At 44.2% G+C, this 19971-nt stretch overlaps 1 protein-coding gene across 1 annotated transcript in view; it reads left to right on the top strand.

Annotated features, from left to right (window-relative positions):
* Positions 1-1945: 1945 nt before the first annotated feature.
* Positions 1946-19971, top strand: part of FOXO3 (forkhead box O3) — a 130834-nt gene continuing 112808 nt past the window's right edge. Inside the window, exon 1 of the mRNA XM_042445828.1 lies at positions 1946-2557. Coding sequence (XP_042301762.1) covers positions 1946-2557 — 612 coding nt within the window. The remainder of the gene's footprint in view (positions 2558-19971) is intronic.

The following is a 19971-nucleotide window of genomic DNA, read 5'->3' as shown; positions in this document are numbered from 1 at the left end:
GACTTTAAGAAACATGATGCATTTACATTTCTAGCAGCATTTTGCGCTTTTATAGTTGGTCACATGGTCCTCCATGTTTCCTGCAACGTCCTCCATTCGGGGCACAACAAAGAAGCCTATATAGCTGGTCACGTCGTCCATCTTTTCTTGTATGTCCTCCATTTGGAGGCACGGCTAAGAAGCCTGCGTTTCATATTCCTAATAGTGCCTTGAGCTTTTATATCTATTTGGACAGGTCCTCCTTTTTCCCCTTGGGCGTCCTCCATTGGGAGGCATGGCGGAGACGCTTGCATTTAGAGGTTCTGGGGCTGTTCTGGGCTGCCCTGCCTTCTCTGTCTTTGCATGAAGCATGGCTGCCAGGGGTTCCAAGCGGGGGGGCGTAAGCCTCCCGGCCCCCGCTTCCCGGGCTGTCCTCCATTTCCCGGGCTGCTTGGAGGCTGTCCTCCTCCTCCCCCCCCCCCCCAGAAGCAGGCGGGGCTTGAGCTGGCTCTGCTGCTGAAGGGTTAGGTTGAGGCGGCTGCGCGGGGGCTATAACTTGGGCTGGCTGCTCCGGGAGGCTGGCAGAAGGAATGTGGAAGGAGCCGGGGAAGGCCAAGGCTTGGCCGGGAGGAGAGCAGCCCAGACCCCCGCCAGCCCCTCGGTTGGGGAGGCCCCGGGGCCAGCAGGGACCAGGCTCCCCACTCCGCCCAGACCCGGCCTCCTCCTCCGCCTCCTCCTCCTGAGCCCTGCCTTGGGGCTCCCAGGCTTCGGGCAGAGCAGCCACGCGACACCCGGGGCTCCGAGGGGCTCCTCTTCGCTTCTCCGCCTTTCATTTCATTGCCCCAGTTTCCCCTCCTGCTCCTTCTTCTTCCTCCAGGCCCTTCCTCCTCGCGGGGCTGCTGGTTCCTTTCCCAGCCCTCTCCATTGCTTGACCTTCTTCCTGGCTCCCTCTTCTCTCTCTCTCTCTCTAATGACTTGACTGGAAAGGGAAGAAGGGAAAGAGAGGGAAAAGGGGAGGACGAGGCGGAGGAGCAGAGAGGAGAGAGAGAGAGAGAGAGGCAAGGGCTGTCAAGATGGCAGCAGCCGGAGCCCCAGCGCCCAGCCGGTGACGGCGGCGGCGGGGGGCTGCGCGGATGCTGGGAGCGGCGCCTGCCCCGGCGGCGGCGGCGGCGGAGAGCCAGGCTTCGGGGCGGCCGCTGCTTCTCCTCCTCTTCCTCCTCCTCCTCTCGGCGGGGAGCGACCTGTTGGGGCAGAGGCCGGGGCCCTGGCTGCCCGCCCTCCTCCTCTCCCCGGAGAACTGAAGGGTCCGGAGGCGGCCAAAGCGGCAGCGGCGGCAACAACAAAACAGGCCGAAGGCGGCAACTGAGTTGCCTTTTGTTGCCTTTGGCTTTCCTTCCTAGTCTTTTCCCCCTTCCTTTGTTTGGGTTGTCCTTTTTGGCCCCGAATGGATCTCGGGTGCCTTTGAACCGGACTCTTTGGGGGCTGCCTCGAGGAGAAGGAGGAGGAGGAGGAGGAGAAGAAGAGGACGGGGCCTCGGACCCCAAACCGGAGGCGCGCGGCTTTCCCCCCTTTCTCTCTCTTTCTTTCCCCCTCTTTCTCTTTCTTTTTCCCCCTCCCTCTCTCTCTCTCTCTTCTCCCTCCTTCCCGCTCCTCCTCCTCTCATTTCTTTTTATCCGGGGGTCTCTCTCTCCGGGGCGGAGGGGAAGATCAGCCGAGGCCCGGCGGCGGCGGCGAGGAGGAGGAGGAAGAGCTCCGCGAGGGAGAGCGAGCGAGAAGAGGGCTCCTTCTTCCCCTGCCTTTCCTCAGAAAGGCAACGAAGGGGGCGCTTCTGTCGGCCCCTCTCCCGCTGGATCTAAACCTCGAGAGCCCAGCCTCCTGGGGGGCTTCGGGGCCAAGGAGGCCAGCGGAGCCGGACCTTGGATGGCCGGCGGCCAAGAGTGAGGGCGAAGAAGAAGAGGAGCCCAAGATGGCCTCGCCGCCCTCCTCGCCCCTGGAGCTGGACCTGGACCCCGAGTTCGAGCCCCAGAGCCGGCCTCGCTCCTGCACTTGGCCCCTGCAGAGGCCCGAGCTCCAGGGCAGCCCTGCCAAGCCTTCCTCGGCGGGGGATGCTGCTTCGGCCACCGCAGGCTCCATCATCCCCGAGGAGGAGGACCACGACAACGCCGAAGAGGAGGAGGAGGACGAGGAGGAGGAGGAGGAGGTCGGCCAGCAGCAGCAGCAGCGAGGAAGCTCCTCCAAAGAGCTCCCTGCGGCCCCCGAGGAGCCCGGCCGCCTCCTGCTGGCGCCCTTCTCTGGCCTGGGGGTCTCCCCGGGCAGTGGCCCCCCGCCGCCGCCGCCCTCGCAGCCTTCCCCGGCCCCCTCCGCGGGGCCTCCCTCCTCCTCCTCCTCCTCGGCGCCCAGGAAGTGCTCCTCCCGCCGCAACGCCTGGGGGAACCTGTCCTACGCCGACCTGATCACCCGCGCCATCGAGAGCGCCCCAGAGAAGCGGCTGACCCTGGCCCAGATCTACGAGTGGATGGTCCGCTCCGTCCCCTACTTCAAGGACAAGGGCGACAGCAACAGCTCCGCCGGATGGAAGGTGGGTCGGGCTCCGGAGGCGGCGGCGGCGGCGGCAGCAGCCCTTTCTCGGGCCCTTGGCTGTGGAGGTCTGGCAGTTGGATTGCTCTGGACTCCACAACAAACTCCCAACTCCCAGAATTCCACAGCCAAGAGCCCGACAAAGAGTTGCAAGCGGTTTCTTCCTCCCCAATCCCTGCTCCAGGCGGGAAAAGGGGGGCTTGCTTTCCCTGTGCACTTTATTCCCTTTTCTCCCATGCGCCAAATTCTCTTTTAGAATAAGATCCCAGGTTCAGCTGAGAGGCTCCAAAAGGGACTTCCTTGCAGGGCTGCTAGTGTGCCAGGTGCATTTGGCCTCAGAGTGTGTTGCATCTGTGGGCAGTGATGCGCCTTAATGTACAAGTGGGTTGCATCTGTGAGGACTCTCAAGATCCCCGGCATCAACTCCGAAGGTGGCACTGCCAGCCTGTTTTGCCAAGGATGCCCTCTGTGCAGGAAGGTGAGGCACCTGTCTTTTCCAGGGACCCGTGGCTTTTCCCATGGTGCTCCTCCACATCTCCCATTTGCTTCGCATCTCATGAGGACATGCTCAAAGAGAGCATCCTTTAAAAGAGTTCACACTGAAGCCCTCTGCTCTTTTTTAACTTGCCAGGAAATGAATCCCAAGAAAGAAAAACATGGGGTTGACCACATTTTGCCTTGCGCATTCATTCCCCTGGATCAAACTGAGGCGCTGGCAATGGGGTGGAGAATGGCCAGAGTTTAGAGGCTGTGATCCAGGATGCAAGGCTTGGCTATCTGACCCCGGCACCTGCCTCTGCCTAAGCCAGGCAGATGTGCTCTGAGCTGAGCATGACCAGAGCTTTCTCCCCACCACGCTTGTTAATAAACCAGAAAGCTTCTGGCTTGTGCCAGCCATGAGGGGAGGAGGAGGAGAAGAAGGAGTGTGTCAGTGGGTTGACTGTTCAGATGGTGATGTAGATGTGTGTGTTTTGCTTAGCTGTCCTCAAGTTTTCTGGGAGCCAAGATCTGGTTCGGATGAAACTGTGGAATAAGCAGATAATGAACTACTAAGAACCTTTAGTTTAATTTGTAGCTGTACCTAGAATCATAGAATGAGTTGGAAGAGACCCCAAAGGCCATCCAGTCCAATCCTATTCTGCCATGCAGGAACTCTCAGTCAAAGCATCCCTACTGACAGATGGCCATCCAGCCTCTGTTTAAAGACCTCCAGGAAAGGAGAGTCCACATCACTCCAAGGGAGTGTGTTCCGCTGTCAGACAGCCCTCTCTCTCAGCAAGTTCCTCCTCATGTTGAGGTGGAATCTCATTTCCTGGAGCTTGCATCCCTTGCTCTGGGTTGTAGTCTCTGGAGCAGCAGAAAACAAGCTTGTTCCCATCTCAGTATGACAGCCCTTCAAATATTTAAAGAGGGCTATCATATCACCTCTTAACCTTCTCTTCTCCAGGCTAAACATCCCCAGCTCCCTAAGTCATTCCTCAGAGGGCATGGTTTCCAAACCCTTCACCATTTTTTAGTCGCCCTCCTTTGGACACATGGCTCCAGTTTCTCAATGTCCTTGAGGCTGTCTTTTGTCTGACAGGACTCTTTGCTTTTAATGTTTTTCTCTCATTATTTGTGACTTTAAATAATGTTATCTCAGTTCATGTGAAAAATCTGGAGTGTTGTAACTGTAGTATTTAAAAAGAAAAGTCTCTGGAAGTTAAATATTTAATTGTTAGAGAAAGCAGTGGCTGTTGCTCACAATGAGAGCCAGGGAGCTGTTCTTGTTAAATTCCATGTCCTGGTTTCTGTCAGGAAAAAAGTACATCTTTTCTTACAATCGCTTAAATAACTTTTTACGAGAAATTGAACGTGGGACGTACATCTATAAAGATGAACTCCCATTGGTGCTTGCATGCTGTCTTTTGTTGCTGGTGACATTTTAGCACATGAATGGAACACTATGAATGGAACATTGGAACATTTTAAAAAGTGTTTCTTTCTGTATGCTGCTGGCACAAATATGAGCCATTCATCGTATGTTGCACATGCTGCATCTAGGTAGCTGTTTACCACAAATGGTAGTGAGTAGAATTCTGATCTTTCACCAACGTCTTTGAAAGCAGATGACTATGAACTCTGTGGGTTTACATATTTACTTGAGAGTAGAAACATAGAATCATAGAGTTGGAACCCCAAGGGCCATCCAGTCCAACCCCTTTCTGCCATACAGGAACTCTCAATCAAAGCATCCCCGACAGATGGCCATCCAGCCTCTGCTTAAAGACTTCCAAGGAAGGAGACTCCACTACCCTCTGAAGGATTGTGTTCCACTGTCGAACAGCCCTCTCTGTCAGGAGGTTCCTCCTAATGTTGAGGTGGAATCTCTTTTCCTGTAGCTTGCATCCATTGCTCCATTGGGTCCTGTTCTCTGGAGCAGCAGAAAACAAGCTTGCTCCTTCCTCAATATAACATCTCTTCAAATATTTAAACAGGGCTAAACCCCATGGAACATTGAAACACTTGTGCTATCTAATTTGGTGCTTGGGGACTGATTGCATCATGTGCAAATGTATACATATATTGGAGTTCTGACATTACTTTAAAAAAGCTGCTTTCAGGGAGACAGATGGGAGTGGGGGGGATGCTTACCAATATTACTGCATTCCCCCCCCCAACTTCATACTGGCTTATCTAAGCAGATTTGCCCCCCATTAGTTCCGAGAAAGGAGCAACCCACATAGAGCAGGAGTTGGCAAAGTGTCATTTCAGGGCAGCATGCTGCCCACAAAGCTGTTTACATGGAACCAACCTGCCAGAACACCATTTTTTTCCTAGCAAAAACAGAGTACATTGTTTTACCTGGAATCTTTCAGGAGAAGTGGTCCACCTTATAAATAGGTTGCAGGGCTTCCATGCGCTCTTTAATAGTAAAATTTGTCCATTTTTCAAAACTGCAAATGAACTTCTAGAGACTTCTCCTCCCCCTCCCTTTGGGCTGTCTGTGTGGCCTCTGAAGGTTTGAGGGAGAAAACTGATCCCCAGATCTTTAAAAGTTTCACATCCTTGACACTGTGGAAAGAACAGTGTTGTTCAGTGGTAAGAAAAGGCCCAACAGGTTAAAACCTGCACACAGCGACAAAAATCACCAGATGATCTTGAGTTTGCCACCTTCTCTGGCAACCCTTCTTCATTCACTTATTGGGAGGTCACATGGGCAAAGAGAGAACCATGTAGGTTCCTTCAAGCTTGTTGGAGACAGGGTAGGATAACAATGTAATAAGTAGGAACAGGAAAATTATGGTCCAAGTTACAATTCATTTTGCCCTTCATGCCATGCCCTCAAAGGGTCGATTTCAGAGACATAGCTGTGTTGGTCTGGAATATCGGTATGCAAAGGAATCTTTTAGCACCTGAGCAAAATATGTAGCATATGCTTCTGTAGACTTGGTCTACTTCCTCATATGCATGCGGTTAGTCTCAAAGGTGCTACAAGATCCCTTTCCAAACCAAAGGGTTATTTGTGATGCGAACCTTCTAAGCTATTTTGAGCTTCCTGGAGGAAGGGCTGGATAAAATCATAACATACAAATAAACTTTAATTTATTAAAACCTACATTGTGACGTATTCTCTATTCTCAGTTCCTGCCTTTCTGTTTTTAAGAGGATTAGAATGATCTGCCAGAGGAAAGAAAAATGACCATTTATGGTGGAGATGGTCAGTCTTGTTTTGAAGAGTATGAAAGTGTATTGCTGCTAATTAAGCGCACACTGCTGACATCTTCATTTACGGACTCTGCAGGGCTTCAAAGGCCAGCAAATCCTGTTTGACCAGAGATGCTAGGTGGACAAAATAGATGAATGTATACACCACACAAGTACTGATTCCTCTACCAAACCACTTTTAACTCTCCTGAAAACAAAAAATTAAGAACTACCTACAGCCAGTGGCATGCAACTCCTTTTTGCAACAGCACAATTGGCTGCTTTTTTAAAAAAATTCAAAGTGTTCTCCCCCCAGCTGTGTCCTGTTGTTGAGAACTATTGTGGTGAAGTGGTTTGAGTGCTGAACTACAAGTCTGACGATCAGGGTTTGGTCTCCAGACTCATAGTCCAGGCTTGGAAACGCACTGGGTGATCTTGGGTGAGTTACACACTCAGGCCCATAACCCACAAGATGGCCTTAGGATCACCATAAGTCAGAAATGACTTGAAGGCACACAACAACAACAATGCCCAGATTGTTGTCAGATTTTGGGGTCCTAGGGGGAAAAAATAAAGCAAACTTCAGAAGTCTGAAGTGTGTCCATCACTGCCTTACCGTATATATGTATCATGTCTAACAATACATTCATTCATTTTGCATTTCCTGAATTGATACCTGCTGTTCTTCTTGCCTGAAAATAAAAAAAGGAAGGAGCTCTAGTTCCAATCAGCTGCAACCCCTGACCTATGATCATGAGTGAATCCATCCATTCATTCAGGTATCTATGGGGCAGTACAGACCGGCTGAACTAGGGATTAGCATTTACATGCTCAAAGCCCTAGTTCTGCCACATGTGTGCCATTTTAGTGCACACCTGTCCACACAGGACACACCATTATGATGCACAGATAGCACAGTGACCAAAGGGCGCTGGCCGGAAGGGGCGCCCCTTCCCGGAAGCTACTTCTAGCTGCTTCTTTTTGCTCCCAAGAGGGAGCAGATTGTTGCCATGGAGTTTGGTTGCCCAATCAACGATCTGGGGCTAAAAGGGGCGGCGTTTAGTCGCCTGTCTGTCCAACCCCTAAGGCATTTAGAATATTATATAGAAATTTATTTTCCTCTTACATGTCTTTACTTCTTGTGGGTACAGAAAATTTAGATTACTGTATATGATGGAAGACTACCCTTGGAAATTTGAGGGACACCACAAGGTTTCTATTTGTAACCAGTTCACATGTTTTCAGTAAGAGACACCAGTAGACATTTAATTTAAGTGCAAATGAAGGATTTCTGTTATCCTGTGCTGTGTACAGGAGGAACCATGATTTGGTACATTGCTTTGATTCAGGAGAATATTTCTCCCCCCACCCCCACCCCCAAAAGATCAGCTGTTTTAAAACGTCCATCATGTCATAAAACACATCTGTTTATTTTTGTATTATGATATGTAGTATCCATGTAGGATTATCATGTGGAAGATGGAGCAAGCTGGTTTTCTCTTTCTTCAGAAGGCATGAACCAGTGTATTCAAATTATAGGAACAGACTTGTTGACTAAAAATTTGGATGAACGTCATGATAATAAGTACTATTTGATAGTGAAATAGACTGCTTTAGAGGGAATAGACTACTTTGGAAAAATCTCAGAGGATTTTGAACAAAGATTAGATAGCCACCTGTTGTGGATTCTTTAGTTGTGAGTTCCTGTACTGTCAAGGAGTCAGGTTAGATGGCCTTTGGGATCCCATTCAACTGTATGATTCTAAATGTGACATAAGAATGCTAAGAAGGTTTACAGCTGGGATGACTATTGCTTTTCATACTGAATGTGGTGTCATTTGTAAAATGGCTGTTGGAACCATATCTGTAAAGACAAAACCAGCCTTACTGCTGTTACATTCAGTGTTCAGGCAAGTTTATCAAACGGACTTCAGAGAATCAGTTAAGAAGACAAGATGTAGAAATATGCAAGGCTAGTTTGAACTTACAGGCAAAATGTTCATTGATCTTAGCAGCAACAGGATCTAGGCCATATAGCAAAGTGCTCACATTAATTAGTTTGCTAAGCATAATTGAAAAAAATTCTGACAATTTATAGTTTTAATTTAATATTGATTACATTTCTGAGCAGCCTCAGCTCTGTGCACCGAGCTAATTAAAATGTCATAGGCTTGGATCCCTGGATACTGGATGGTATAAGTTAGTTCAGAATTTTCTCAGGGACATCTGACATGACCTTATTGAAAGATAAAAAGCAAACTGCAAATACAAAGCCTTGTTTGTTTTTAAGGCAGGCTAAAATGGACTGTAACCTATTTTGGCTGTCAAGCTATTCTCACTAATAAAAGTGAATGTGGTCTCGTGCAGCATAAATACTGAAAGCATGAGTTCAATGTAACTGTACTGATTTTTGTAGAACAATGGGGAAGTAAGTACTGTATTTCCACTGACTCCTAAGCCATGGAAGTATGCCATAAATATAGAGGCATAGAACACTCTTGTGGCTCAGAGGCAATTATACAAATATTTAACACAATGTGTTTGATCCATATTTAGGTGCATGCAAAAGGGCTTGTGGAAACACTTTGCCACCCCCTCGTTCCCATGGCAGCCCCTTCAGAATTGGATCAAGATCAGGAGATCAGATTAGGCTGTGTTTTGGTAGAAAGGGTGGAGTTACATATATCACGTGGAACGGAGCTCCACTCCACTCTGTCTAGTTTTCAGGGATTCATCCTTTCTCCTTAGTTTCCCATGATACAATCAACAGGATCCCCTGATTCTGTGTACAGAATTTTGGAAGGCTGCAGTAGAGGTAGGGATGGCAAGATCCTTTTCTACCAATCCTGTTGTGCACACCTAAATTTGGATCCAATACGATAGTGCCCCCCCGCGCGCGCATGTGTGTGTGTGTGTGTGTGAGAGAGAGAGAGAGAGAAAGAGAGGGAGAGAATGTGAACACACATGTAGCTATAACAGTAGTTTATGACTCAAGGGGGGTTGGTTACATTTTTTCATCTAACTTTGACTTTAAAAATGAATGCAGTGGTTTGAGCTTTGGACTATGACTCTGGAGAGGAGGGTTCAAATCCCTGCTCAGGCACGGAAATCCACTGGGTGACCTTGGGCAAGTCACAGTCTCTCAGATCAGAGGATGGCAATGGCAAACCCCTCTGAAGAAACTTGCCAAGAAAACCCTCTGATAGGTTCACTTTAGGATGAAATGACTTGAAGGCACACAACACATAATATGTTGGCATTAGAAGTTTGATGGGCTCCTAAACGCCTTTAGAAGTTTGATGGCACTACTTCTGAGTGTGTGTGTGTGTGATTTTTTTTTTTTTTAGTTCGGAAAAAACCCCCCACTCCCCTTCCATCTATTATTCACTTATGGCACTAATTTTGTATCCCAGCTGCCTGCTGACTTGGGGAGGATAACAAGGACCATAATTAAAATATAAACAGAAATACAATTAAAACAGGAAAGCAGACTGGACAAATATCACTAATAACAACAACAACAACAACAATTGCCATCCAGACAGTTAGAACTTCTCTAGAAATCCTCCAGCTTAAATATCAGATGTGTCTCTGAGTTAAAACATCTCTACCTGCCACTGGAAACAACCTGAGCCTTCCTTTGGTGCTGCTGGTAGTTGGGTAGTTCCAGATCCTGGGACTTTCCACTCAGAAAGTTTTCCCACCTGTTCCTACATGACTTACTTCCAATGATTAAAGGACTTGGGAAAATATACACCTGTGTCCTAAAGATGCAGGAAAATTTCAAAGATCCAAAGAACACAGTGAACATCCTTATTTGCTGCCCTGCACCTCCCATTTCATCCAAACTTTACTAGGCAGTGATCTGACCATGACAGCAGAACCACCCCCAGTTCACTATCGTCCTACCCAGTACCAAAAAGCAGGTTCACAGACTCTCTTGCTAAATGAATGGGACATACTCAGTTGGGTCATTCGTTAAGAACATAATCTTGTTTAGAATGTTGGAAGCAATTAAATAATATGAGAAGGTGTTTTTTGTTTTGTGTTTAAGATATTGCATTTTGAGGCACTTTCAAATGCTACCTCCGTCAGGTGATAATTTTGAGTGAATAACAATTTAATGTTTTGTTGGTTTTTTGGCTTCAAGTTGTTTCAGATTTGTGACAACTCCAAGGCAAAGTATCATGGGATTTTCTTGGCAAGATTCAAATGGGTTTGTCTTTGCTTTCATCTGAAGCTGAGAGAGTGTGACTCACCCAAGGTCACCCATTGGGTTTCTATGGCTAAGCAAAGATTTGAACCCTGTTTTAAAGAATCATAGTCCAGTGCTCAAACAAATACACCTTACAGACTTTGTTCAATTTGAGTATCAATTTAATGTTTAGTCTGTGCCTATATTTATAGTGCATTAGGCTACTTGCTAAACAACTTTTGAAAAATGCAGACCTGCCACACCTCATGTTTGACCTGTGCGTGGCTATTGTATGAATTAGTCCAATTAGAAAGGTGTACATAAGAAGTAGTACCTTGGTGTAATAGCTTGGGGAAGATTATGGTACCAGTTTTGTTACTAAACAGGAAATACAGACATACCTCAGTTAACAAAGCCTCTGACAAAGGAGGCTCCTTTCTACAAAGTGTTTTTACAGCAGGCCAGTCCCACTTTGCTTGATTTCTGCCTAGCTGGAATGCTTTTTGCAGCATTGGCATTGGAAGCATGGTGAAGGAGGGCTGGAGAAAGACAAGACTTTCAAGGTTGCAGCAGCATGTCTGCAGGAAACAGTGCAAAAAAGCTTGACCTGGGAAGGAGTGGGATTCCACTCCAAGTGATCTTAGTGTAATTTTGTGGGCTTACGTACAATTGGCAAAATAAACAGCTGCTTCCAGAGTCACTTACTGAGCATGTGTGAAAAGCACAACAAAAAGAAAAGGGGAAAGCAGATTAACCAACGTCACCAGCTAACCTGGCATGTTGAAAAAGCATAGATCTGTAAGTTTTGCCTCCAAAATGGAAATTGTAAAAAAAAAAAAAAAAAAAAAGGAAAAAAAAATGAAGGCTGTTGAAAGAAAAAAAATTATCCCAGTATGCATTTGGGGAGAAACTTTCATGTGGTCTCTAGAAAATTCAGGATGTTTTTGTTTACTTATGCAAGGCCTACCTGACCTGGTTGTTTCATTTCACATGGGCATAGTGTTATTTTTGAATGAAAATTTTGCTGCAATATGTTGAACTGCTCTTATGTTTTGTGGTGTAGGAAGCTATCTTGGTTCTTTCAATGTTATTTCTACTTTTGGTATGAAAGTGTCTGTTGAAGTAAAGCCCAGGAGCAGATCATTAACTGAGATATACCTGTAGTACTATGTAACTCCAGTTAGTTATAGTTGAATGCATATTTTCAATTAACTACTGTATGTGGGTCAATTCAGAAGTTACATCTCTCAAGTAAGGATTGCAACATCTGTAAGAAAATCCTATGATAGGTTCGCCTTAGAGTCACCATAAGTCAGAAACAACTGGAAGGCATACAACAACATCAACAACAATGCAGCTTACTATGTGGACCACCATGTCACTAATCAGTTGCGTTGTCGATTACATATCATTGGAGTTTGTAGGTTTAATGTTGTCACTGCTTACATTTACTGACCTGGAAGAGCTCTCATAACAACAGGAAAAATACATTTGGATCTTATTAGTTATCATGTAAATTGTATATGGTCATATATATGGGACCAGAAACCCTGTGTGTGTACATAAAGGCCTGGCTTGTGACAGATGGAACCTGTCTCAATTCTGCAACTAAAGGGTGAGTGAAAAGAGATATAACTGAATGCTACACTAAAGCAAGAGGAGGAGGTTGATACTGGGGGTTTGGCATACATATATTTGTACAAAAAACCTCTTTCCTTGAATCCTTGGATGATCATATATATCATGCTTTGCTTCTGTAATAAAATATTTATATCATGCTTTGCTTCTGTAATAACATATTTTATGTGTATACTAGAATCACACACTGGATTTAGACGTTAATCTGTGCGATTGAAGGAAGTGTAAAGGACTGGCACTTCCTGTCTTTGTGTATGTGAATACAGCTAAAACTAATCTGAGTGGTAGCGGTATGTGACTTAGTTTTTACTGTAGTACCATGTGTCTTGAGTGCCCATGTTGGACATCACACTTCACAATTGGTAAGCATGTTTCATGGAGTGGGATGTAATGGCTGTGTCAATGCTTAGGCTATGAGTCTTGCTTCTTTGCTATTGCAAATACTGTTATGCTGATGTTTGAACAAGGATCCCCAAATATTATTTTGGCTTAGTGGCCTATTTTTGGGCTAACCACCAATCCTTCCTCCTCCTCTAAGTGATCAGTATATGACTAGTGGTTTCTAGAGGAGTGTGTGTGTCAGTCATATCATATTGGTTTCTGAAGTGCAATGTGTCATGGAGAATCCCTCTTGCACACATCAAAGGATTCAGGGTGACGATAAGGCTTCTCTCAGGTTTACTCCATAGGTCATTCTGACATTTTTTTTAAAAAATGCTCAGTTTCTCTAGAACTTGTGGAGAACTTTGGAGAAGAGATCTGTAACAGATATCCTATTTTGTGATAGGGCCTGTGTCACTTGCCGCTGAAGAACAAATTGCTGAGAAGGAGTGGTACTGGGCATTATACTGGCCCCAACCTTTGAGTAAAACAGCTTAAATCTAGTGCTTCAATTTTTCAGCATTTATACAGGATTATAGGAGCTTTCACCAACAGATTGGGGATAAGGATCAGGCCTTCTTTTTGATAAACTGAGGCAGGTGCCTCAGGCAGCAGTTTTGGGGTGTTGTGAAAAAGCAGTCATCTGTTAGTTATTTACTCTGCTATTGTATTTTCACCATCATGCCATCTACATTCTAATAAACATATGTGCAGCTATTTTAACACTCACCTATACATTTCCAGGGCTCCCCACAGTGATTTATTTGTATGACTCAGTATTTGCACACTCTTTTGAATAGCTAATGAGAGTAAAAAGAGTTATAATTTAGCTTCTGATTTCCCTAAAGAAAGGCTGGGAATCATACAGTGGGTCCTTGGTACTGCTGGGGTTTGATTCCAGGACAACAACACCACCCCCAGGTACCAAAATCTAGGCATTAACAAGTCCACTAAATACAATTGCATAGTAAAATGGTGTCCTTTATATGAAATGGCAAAATCAAGGTTTGCTTTTTGGAATTTTATATTTTAAAAATACTTTCAAGCCATGGCTGGTTAAATTTATGGATAAAGAATCCATAGATACAGAGGACCAACTGTATATCATGGAGGGCTTTGGTATGGCAATTTTGGCAACATTTTCTTTCTTGTTGATGTTGTCAGTTGACTTATTTAAGGTGATGCTTGAATTTATTTCCACACTAAATGTTTTCCTGTCATCCTCACTTCATTGGATATGGTTTCCTCATAATTCATAATAAGTTTCCATAATGCAGGGGTAGAGGGACACGTTCCTTTGTGGATTATTCCAATATAACTAAGGCACAGAAAGTTGAACATGATTTACTGTTACCTGGGAATGAAAACAAGCAAATGAGGCATACAAGTCAAAAGCAGAACAATAGCTGACTTCAAAGAGGACTCCAGAATAACTATATATAAATGTTAGTGTTGTCAGGTTTTCAAAGTAGCAATAAGACAGTCAAAATTCATGACAGTTGGGGCTGACAATCAGAAAGTAGCTAATAACAAGTGTATTTTCCAGCTAAAAACCAAATAAAAGTATTGATTTCAGTTAACGTGCATGTAGTAGTTTGAGTGTGGAACTAGGACTCTGAGAGACCAGAGTTCAAATCCCCACTTGGCCATGAAAACCCATTGACTGACCCTGGGAAAGTCGCTTCTTTTCAGTCTCAGAGGAAGGCTGAACAATTCTTGCCAAGAAAAACCCAGTGATAAGTTCACCTTAAGGTCCCCTTAAGTCAGAAAAAGACTAGAAGGCACATAGCAACAACAAAGCTATGTATGTCTCTAAAATTAACCGTATTGTCCACATTCATAAATTAATCAACACACGTTTGTGTCTTAATGCAGTCCAAAATACAGGAATTTTTGGCCTCTGGTTCAGTCTGTATGAAAAGAAATACTTCAACTCTGAAATAGAGAACATCCCTTATCATAATAGTCATCTGGTAACCCTAACAGAGTTTGGTATATCAGATTTCTATTTTACTAGTCAACATAATAGTAGGTACACTGTTTAACTGTCTCGATTGTTATAATTGCCAGTGATTGGAGAAACACTGTTGGGGGGGTACTCCACTCACAAGGGTGGGGAAAGGGAGGTAGGAACTTAAAACCTTTCTAGAACCACATACTTTCCTCAAATTGAGATTCCAACCTGTTAACAGAGTGCCGCATTAGAAAAAACAGTCATTAAATGAACATATCTGTAGTTGTGTTTGCTAATTTGATTAAAATAGACATGATGCAATATCCATTCCTCACAACTCAATATTGATCACTTTTCTTCTGCTGAGAGTGGCAACCACCTTCATAGGACACAGGGATTGAAATTTTGCCTAGTGAAGCTCTTGTAAATATTCTGTACATCACTGGGCTAATTGTGTTTTGCCATCTCTGACTTGATGAAACACAGTATTTGCCCTTTTTAAACATTAGCAGGACAGTAGACTGCAGGTTTTCCTGATGTACTGTATATCCTAAACCAATATTCAGCTCTATAAATAACCCCAAAATTTAGATAAAAATTAATTAATTTATTTTGTTTTATATCAGAAGCCTAATTATGCTACACCTGTTATGTTTCTCTTCTCTGAGAAAGATAAAGACCAGCTGCTGGTGTATTTAATTGTTCATAATGTTTTTGAGAACAGTGTCATCCTGTGAAGACATGTTGAAACTCAATTTTAGATTTTACTTAGTGTAATAAATAATATGCCCTTAGTAAGTCTTTTTGGTGATTCTTCAATTTATCAAGCAAAATATAGATTATTAGAATGAGTTGATGACAGAAATATGTATTATTGCCCAGTCCTGTAATTAGCTGTTTTTCTGGTCATCTCTAGTGAAGAAAATTGCCTTTGTTAGTTGAATAGTTACAATTGCTTCTCATTCTTTCTATTGGAGATGAGTAACATATTGTATGTGGGCAGGCTAGTAGCATTTCTTAGAAGGGGAATAATAACTTCTGAGAGCTTATTTGCAAGACTTACATCGCATGACTGATGACTGCAGCCTTAATCTTAAAAAGTTGTTTTTGCAATATATCATCATATCAACAATAACAGTTTGCAATGATGTGTTAAAATATAGTAGTTGCTGTACTGCTTCGTAGACACCTGTTTAGTTGTGCAGCAGACCTTAGTTTCAGGCTATAGTCTTGCTACTAAAAAGCTATTGTGCAATATTGAAGAACATATGGGCTGATACAATTTGCCATATATAAATGATAAAAAGGAGGGAGGAGTATTATGTCTAAGAACCCTAAGAAGAACCGATACTATATATCTCCGTTTAGGACTCAGTCAAGATGGTTGGTTTTATTCACCAGAATATCATGGTTGAGTTTGCCAGCATTGGATTATTGGTTATCTTTAAATTGCAGAAGAAAAACTATGGTTGAAACATGTTATAAAACAAAGAAACAAACAAAATAAAAACTCTTAAACTTTTAGCTTTGAACATTAACATTTTAATGTGCCATGCCAATTTTATTGTATCAACAGTACAAACATAGGGTTGCCATATCCCGCCTGGGGGCGGGGCCACATGGTCCCACCCCTGAGTTTAGCCCCTCCCCTGGGACCTCCCCCCAGCAAGGCCCTGGAGGCAGCTCTCCCCGCCTCCCTGCCTGGCTTAGCCTAGAGAGCAGGTCTTCAAGACATCTGCCACTCAGAGCTATTGCCAGCCCACTTGGTATATATGTCTTGCAAAAGGCCTGACCTTCCAGGTTACAGTGAGCAAAGAAAAAAAGGCCATCAATCGTTCATGTTTCACTGGGAGTCTAAATGCCTCATCTTTTAAATGTATACCACTCAGTATTGTTGTAATTCTTTATCACAGGATCGTTTTTGAGGCCCTAAACACCTTTACTTGTAATATGCAAATTTCTCCCAAAGCTGACCAATGGGAAAGAAGCAGTCAGCCCTCCATTTGGGTTGGTTTTCAATGGCTTGGAAGGAAGAGATTTTGCCTTGCTTGTAAATAGGAAGGGCTTTGGGGTAGCAGAAGGCTGCAGAAATAGTTTGACCCCCCCCTTTAAACCTCCATGGCTCAGTGCTATGGGATTCTGGGAATTGTAGTTTCTTGTGGCACCAGAGCTCTTTTGACAAAAGGAAGCTGAATGGTCCACAGAGGAGGCGTTGCCTGGGGGCAGAGCCTCTTGCCAGCAGTCTTCAGTGGAAGAGAGGAGGCTGATGGTCCTGGCCACTTCCCTTGGCTCCCTCCCTCCTCCTCCTCCTCCTCTCAGAGCTCATCACACTCTGCCCGGGCTTTTCTCTCCCCCCCCCTCTGCACTTTGAGACCCCTTTAACTGCCAAAGCTCAATGCTCTGGAATTCTGGTGTCAGTGAGGCATTTGGCCTTCTCTGTCAGAGAGCTCTGGTGCCACAATAAACTACAATTCCCAGGATTCCATAGCACTGAGCCCTGGCAGTCCAAGCAGTGTGTTTTGGACACACAGATCCTCCAAATGAATCCAATCCCTAACTTTTATATCTCTCACACACACTGCAGGAATAATAACCCACTTTGAGACTGCTTTAACTCAGTGCTAGTGTTTGGGAGACATTGAGACTTCTCTGTCAGTGATGGCTCTGAGGCCACAATAGACTACAATTCCCAGGATTCCCCAGCACTGAGCAGTCTCAAACTGGACCATTTCCTCAGTGTGGATGCACCTGGGGAGGAATTCTGGGCACTGCAGTTCAACTACGTTTGGAGGTTTATGGGGCTCCCTGTCAGAGATAGCTCTGGGGCCACAATGTACTACAATTCCCAGCATTCCCCAGCACTAACCCAGGACAGTTAAGTCACTCTCGAACTGGATTATTTCCTCAGTGTGGATGCAGCTTTGGTGAGGAACTCTGGGCATTTCAGTCCAGCATTGTTTTATTTCTGCAGTGTATTTTGGACCAGAGACAAAGTGACCAGGCATCCTCCTCCTTTTCCAGGACATGTCCTCTTCTGTCAATTTTCAAAATGTCCTCCATTTGGATCATGGCTAAGAAGCAAGACTTTATAATTACATGGGTGTTTTTAGCTTTTATTTTTGGCCATGTCCTACATTTTTTTGCTTGGGTGCCCTACATTTTGGGGTGAGGGCATTGGTCACCTTGGTCAGAGAGCTTTCCAGGGGTTTAACTGCCATTCCCAGAATTCCATAGCATTCAGCCAAGACAGTTAAGGTGGTCTCAAACCAGATTATTTCTCCAGTGTAGATGCAGCCCAAGCCTTTTGCCTCCCTTATGCCTGAGATTTCAAAGCCCAGCCTTGGCACCACAACAAACTACAAATCCCAGGATTCCATAGGATGGAGTGATGAGAGTGAAAGCAGTGTGGCAGCAGCCTAAGTGTGCTTAATGCAGTTCTTAAGATGGTGCACCTCTTGCCTACAGAGTCTCACAAGACTTTTTTGTTTAACAACTTGTACCTATTAACTCCATTTCATGTCTCCTTTATTTAGTGACAAAACAAGTCAAAATGAAGAAAAACCAAAGTCCCTTGACCAAAGGGTTTGGTTGTGGAATAAGCCTCTGAAATATGCAAGAGGCAATGTTAAAATAAAGCCATGTTCAATGCTCAAATGTGCTGTTTGGAATGGGGAGGGGGGTGGCCAGAAAGGGAAGTACATTTCCGTGATCTGTCTACAAATAATGTCAAAATGTCCTCCATTTTGATCATGCCTAAGAAAGATGCATTTATATTAACATTTCTTTAAAAGCCTCAATATTTTTTGCGTGTCCTCCATTAAAAAAAGTGTCCTACATTTGAAAATGTTGTCCTGCATTTGTCCTACATTTGTCCCGGTTTGGAGGTCCTCACTTATGGCAACCCTATACAAACAGTATCTCCAGGAATGTATATGTATTTTTCAAATTTCCTATGTGTCAATGCATTTTAATGTAAATGTACCATGTTAAAAGCTACCCCCTATGTGCACATAGGATGGAGTCTGGAGATCTATGAATAGAGATCCATGTTTAAAACTCAGAAGGCCATTGCTGATTCCCCCTACAGTGCCCAGCAGATACACAATCAAAAATTGTTCTAGAAAACTCAACAGTATGGGTGTTGGTGCAAGAGGCTGCTGGGAAACAGGGCAAATTTTGCCTCACCTCTTGTGGGAGACTTCTTTGTGTTCTTTCTCTTTGAATGAGATAACTACTTTCATTTGCAGAAGGGCTGCACTTAATCATTGTTTATTGATGGTTAAATATAGCAAAATCCAAACACACATTGTGGTGATACCTTTATTATACCAACTAAAAGGTGCAAATTACACAACCTTTTGAGGATCACAGTCTTTTTATCAGACATGGATGTTAAAAGTCATTTTAGGGTATATGTGTGTGAGAAAGAGGGACATCAGTGGTTATGGATTTGTTGCTTTGTAGTCTCTCCTGTACCAGGTTCGATTGATGTTGGGAAGGCTACTGGATAAGAAGGAGCAACATCTTTTTCCATCTTACTTCTCCTGTGGCACAAATTGCATTTTATTTAGCACAGTTAACTTTTCAATTCAGAGCCCATTGGCTTGAAAACATCAAGTCAGACTTGTTTCCCTGCAGGACTGTTTAGAATTGCAGCCTTTTTCTGGGAGAAGCAAAGGTAATTTTTGCCAAAACCAAGGTCCACTCACATGACTAATTCAGTTTGTGAGGCTGAATAGTTTGGCTTACAGCAATGGAACTATTTTGCATTGTGCCCCGTTGAACACTCTCTTTTAATCCAGAGATAGGTGTTGGGGAACAAAAGATGCAGGGTGTTAAATGTTCCAAATGCAATGCATAGCAAGTCACCCCAAATCCTCAGTGGGTCAGTTTCATTTGAATTGCTCTTCTCTCTGGCTTCCATTTCTTACTTTGAGCTACTATGTAAAAAGCTATTTTTGAACTCTTGATATTTGTGGGAAGATGGAATACAGAATTGAGATGTAGACTTTGATACTGACTTTATCAATAGATTGTAATGCATTCTTGGCTTTAGTTCTTCCAGGCTGTGCTGAGTCATGATTCTTGTAGATGGAATTCCAACTGTGGGCTCAGAGCTGAACAAATGCGGGATGAGGGGAATTGCTGCCTGAAAGAGATGAGAGTCTAAAATTACAGAATGCAATTTTATCATTGGCAAGTAAGAAAGTCATGAATTGGATTTCCTTGGCCCTCGTTGCAGGACTTGCAGAAACCGCATGAATTTCAACCATTAAAGTTTGGATTAAAAGTGATCCTAGAAATAGCCCCCCAAAAGGGGGGACTCTATAGGTAGTTTGCCTTTAACTGGGTTTTGCTGCAAGTCAGACTCTTCTCTGCATTCAGATGAATGTAGAAATCACCCCATTCACTTGTAGAGGGGGGAAATATGCTACCCCATTTTCCCCAAAATAAGACATACCCATAAAATAAGCCATAGCAGGATTTCTAAGCATTTGTGCAATAAAATCCATACCCCGAAAATAAGATATTATTATTATTATTATTATTATTATTATTA

Source organism: Sceloporus undulatus, chromosome 1, assembly GCF_019175285.1.
Source record: "Sceloporus undulatus isolate JIND9_A2432 ecotype Alabama chromosome 1, SceUnd_v1.1, whole genome shotgun sequence".
Lineage (NCBI taxonomy): Eukaryota > Metazoa > Chordata > Lepidosauria > Squamata > Phrynosomatidae > Sceloporus > Sceloporus undulatus.
Note: the sequence above shows the minus strand (reverse complement) of the source record. Positions and strands in the feature narration are given on the sequence as shown.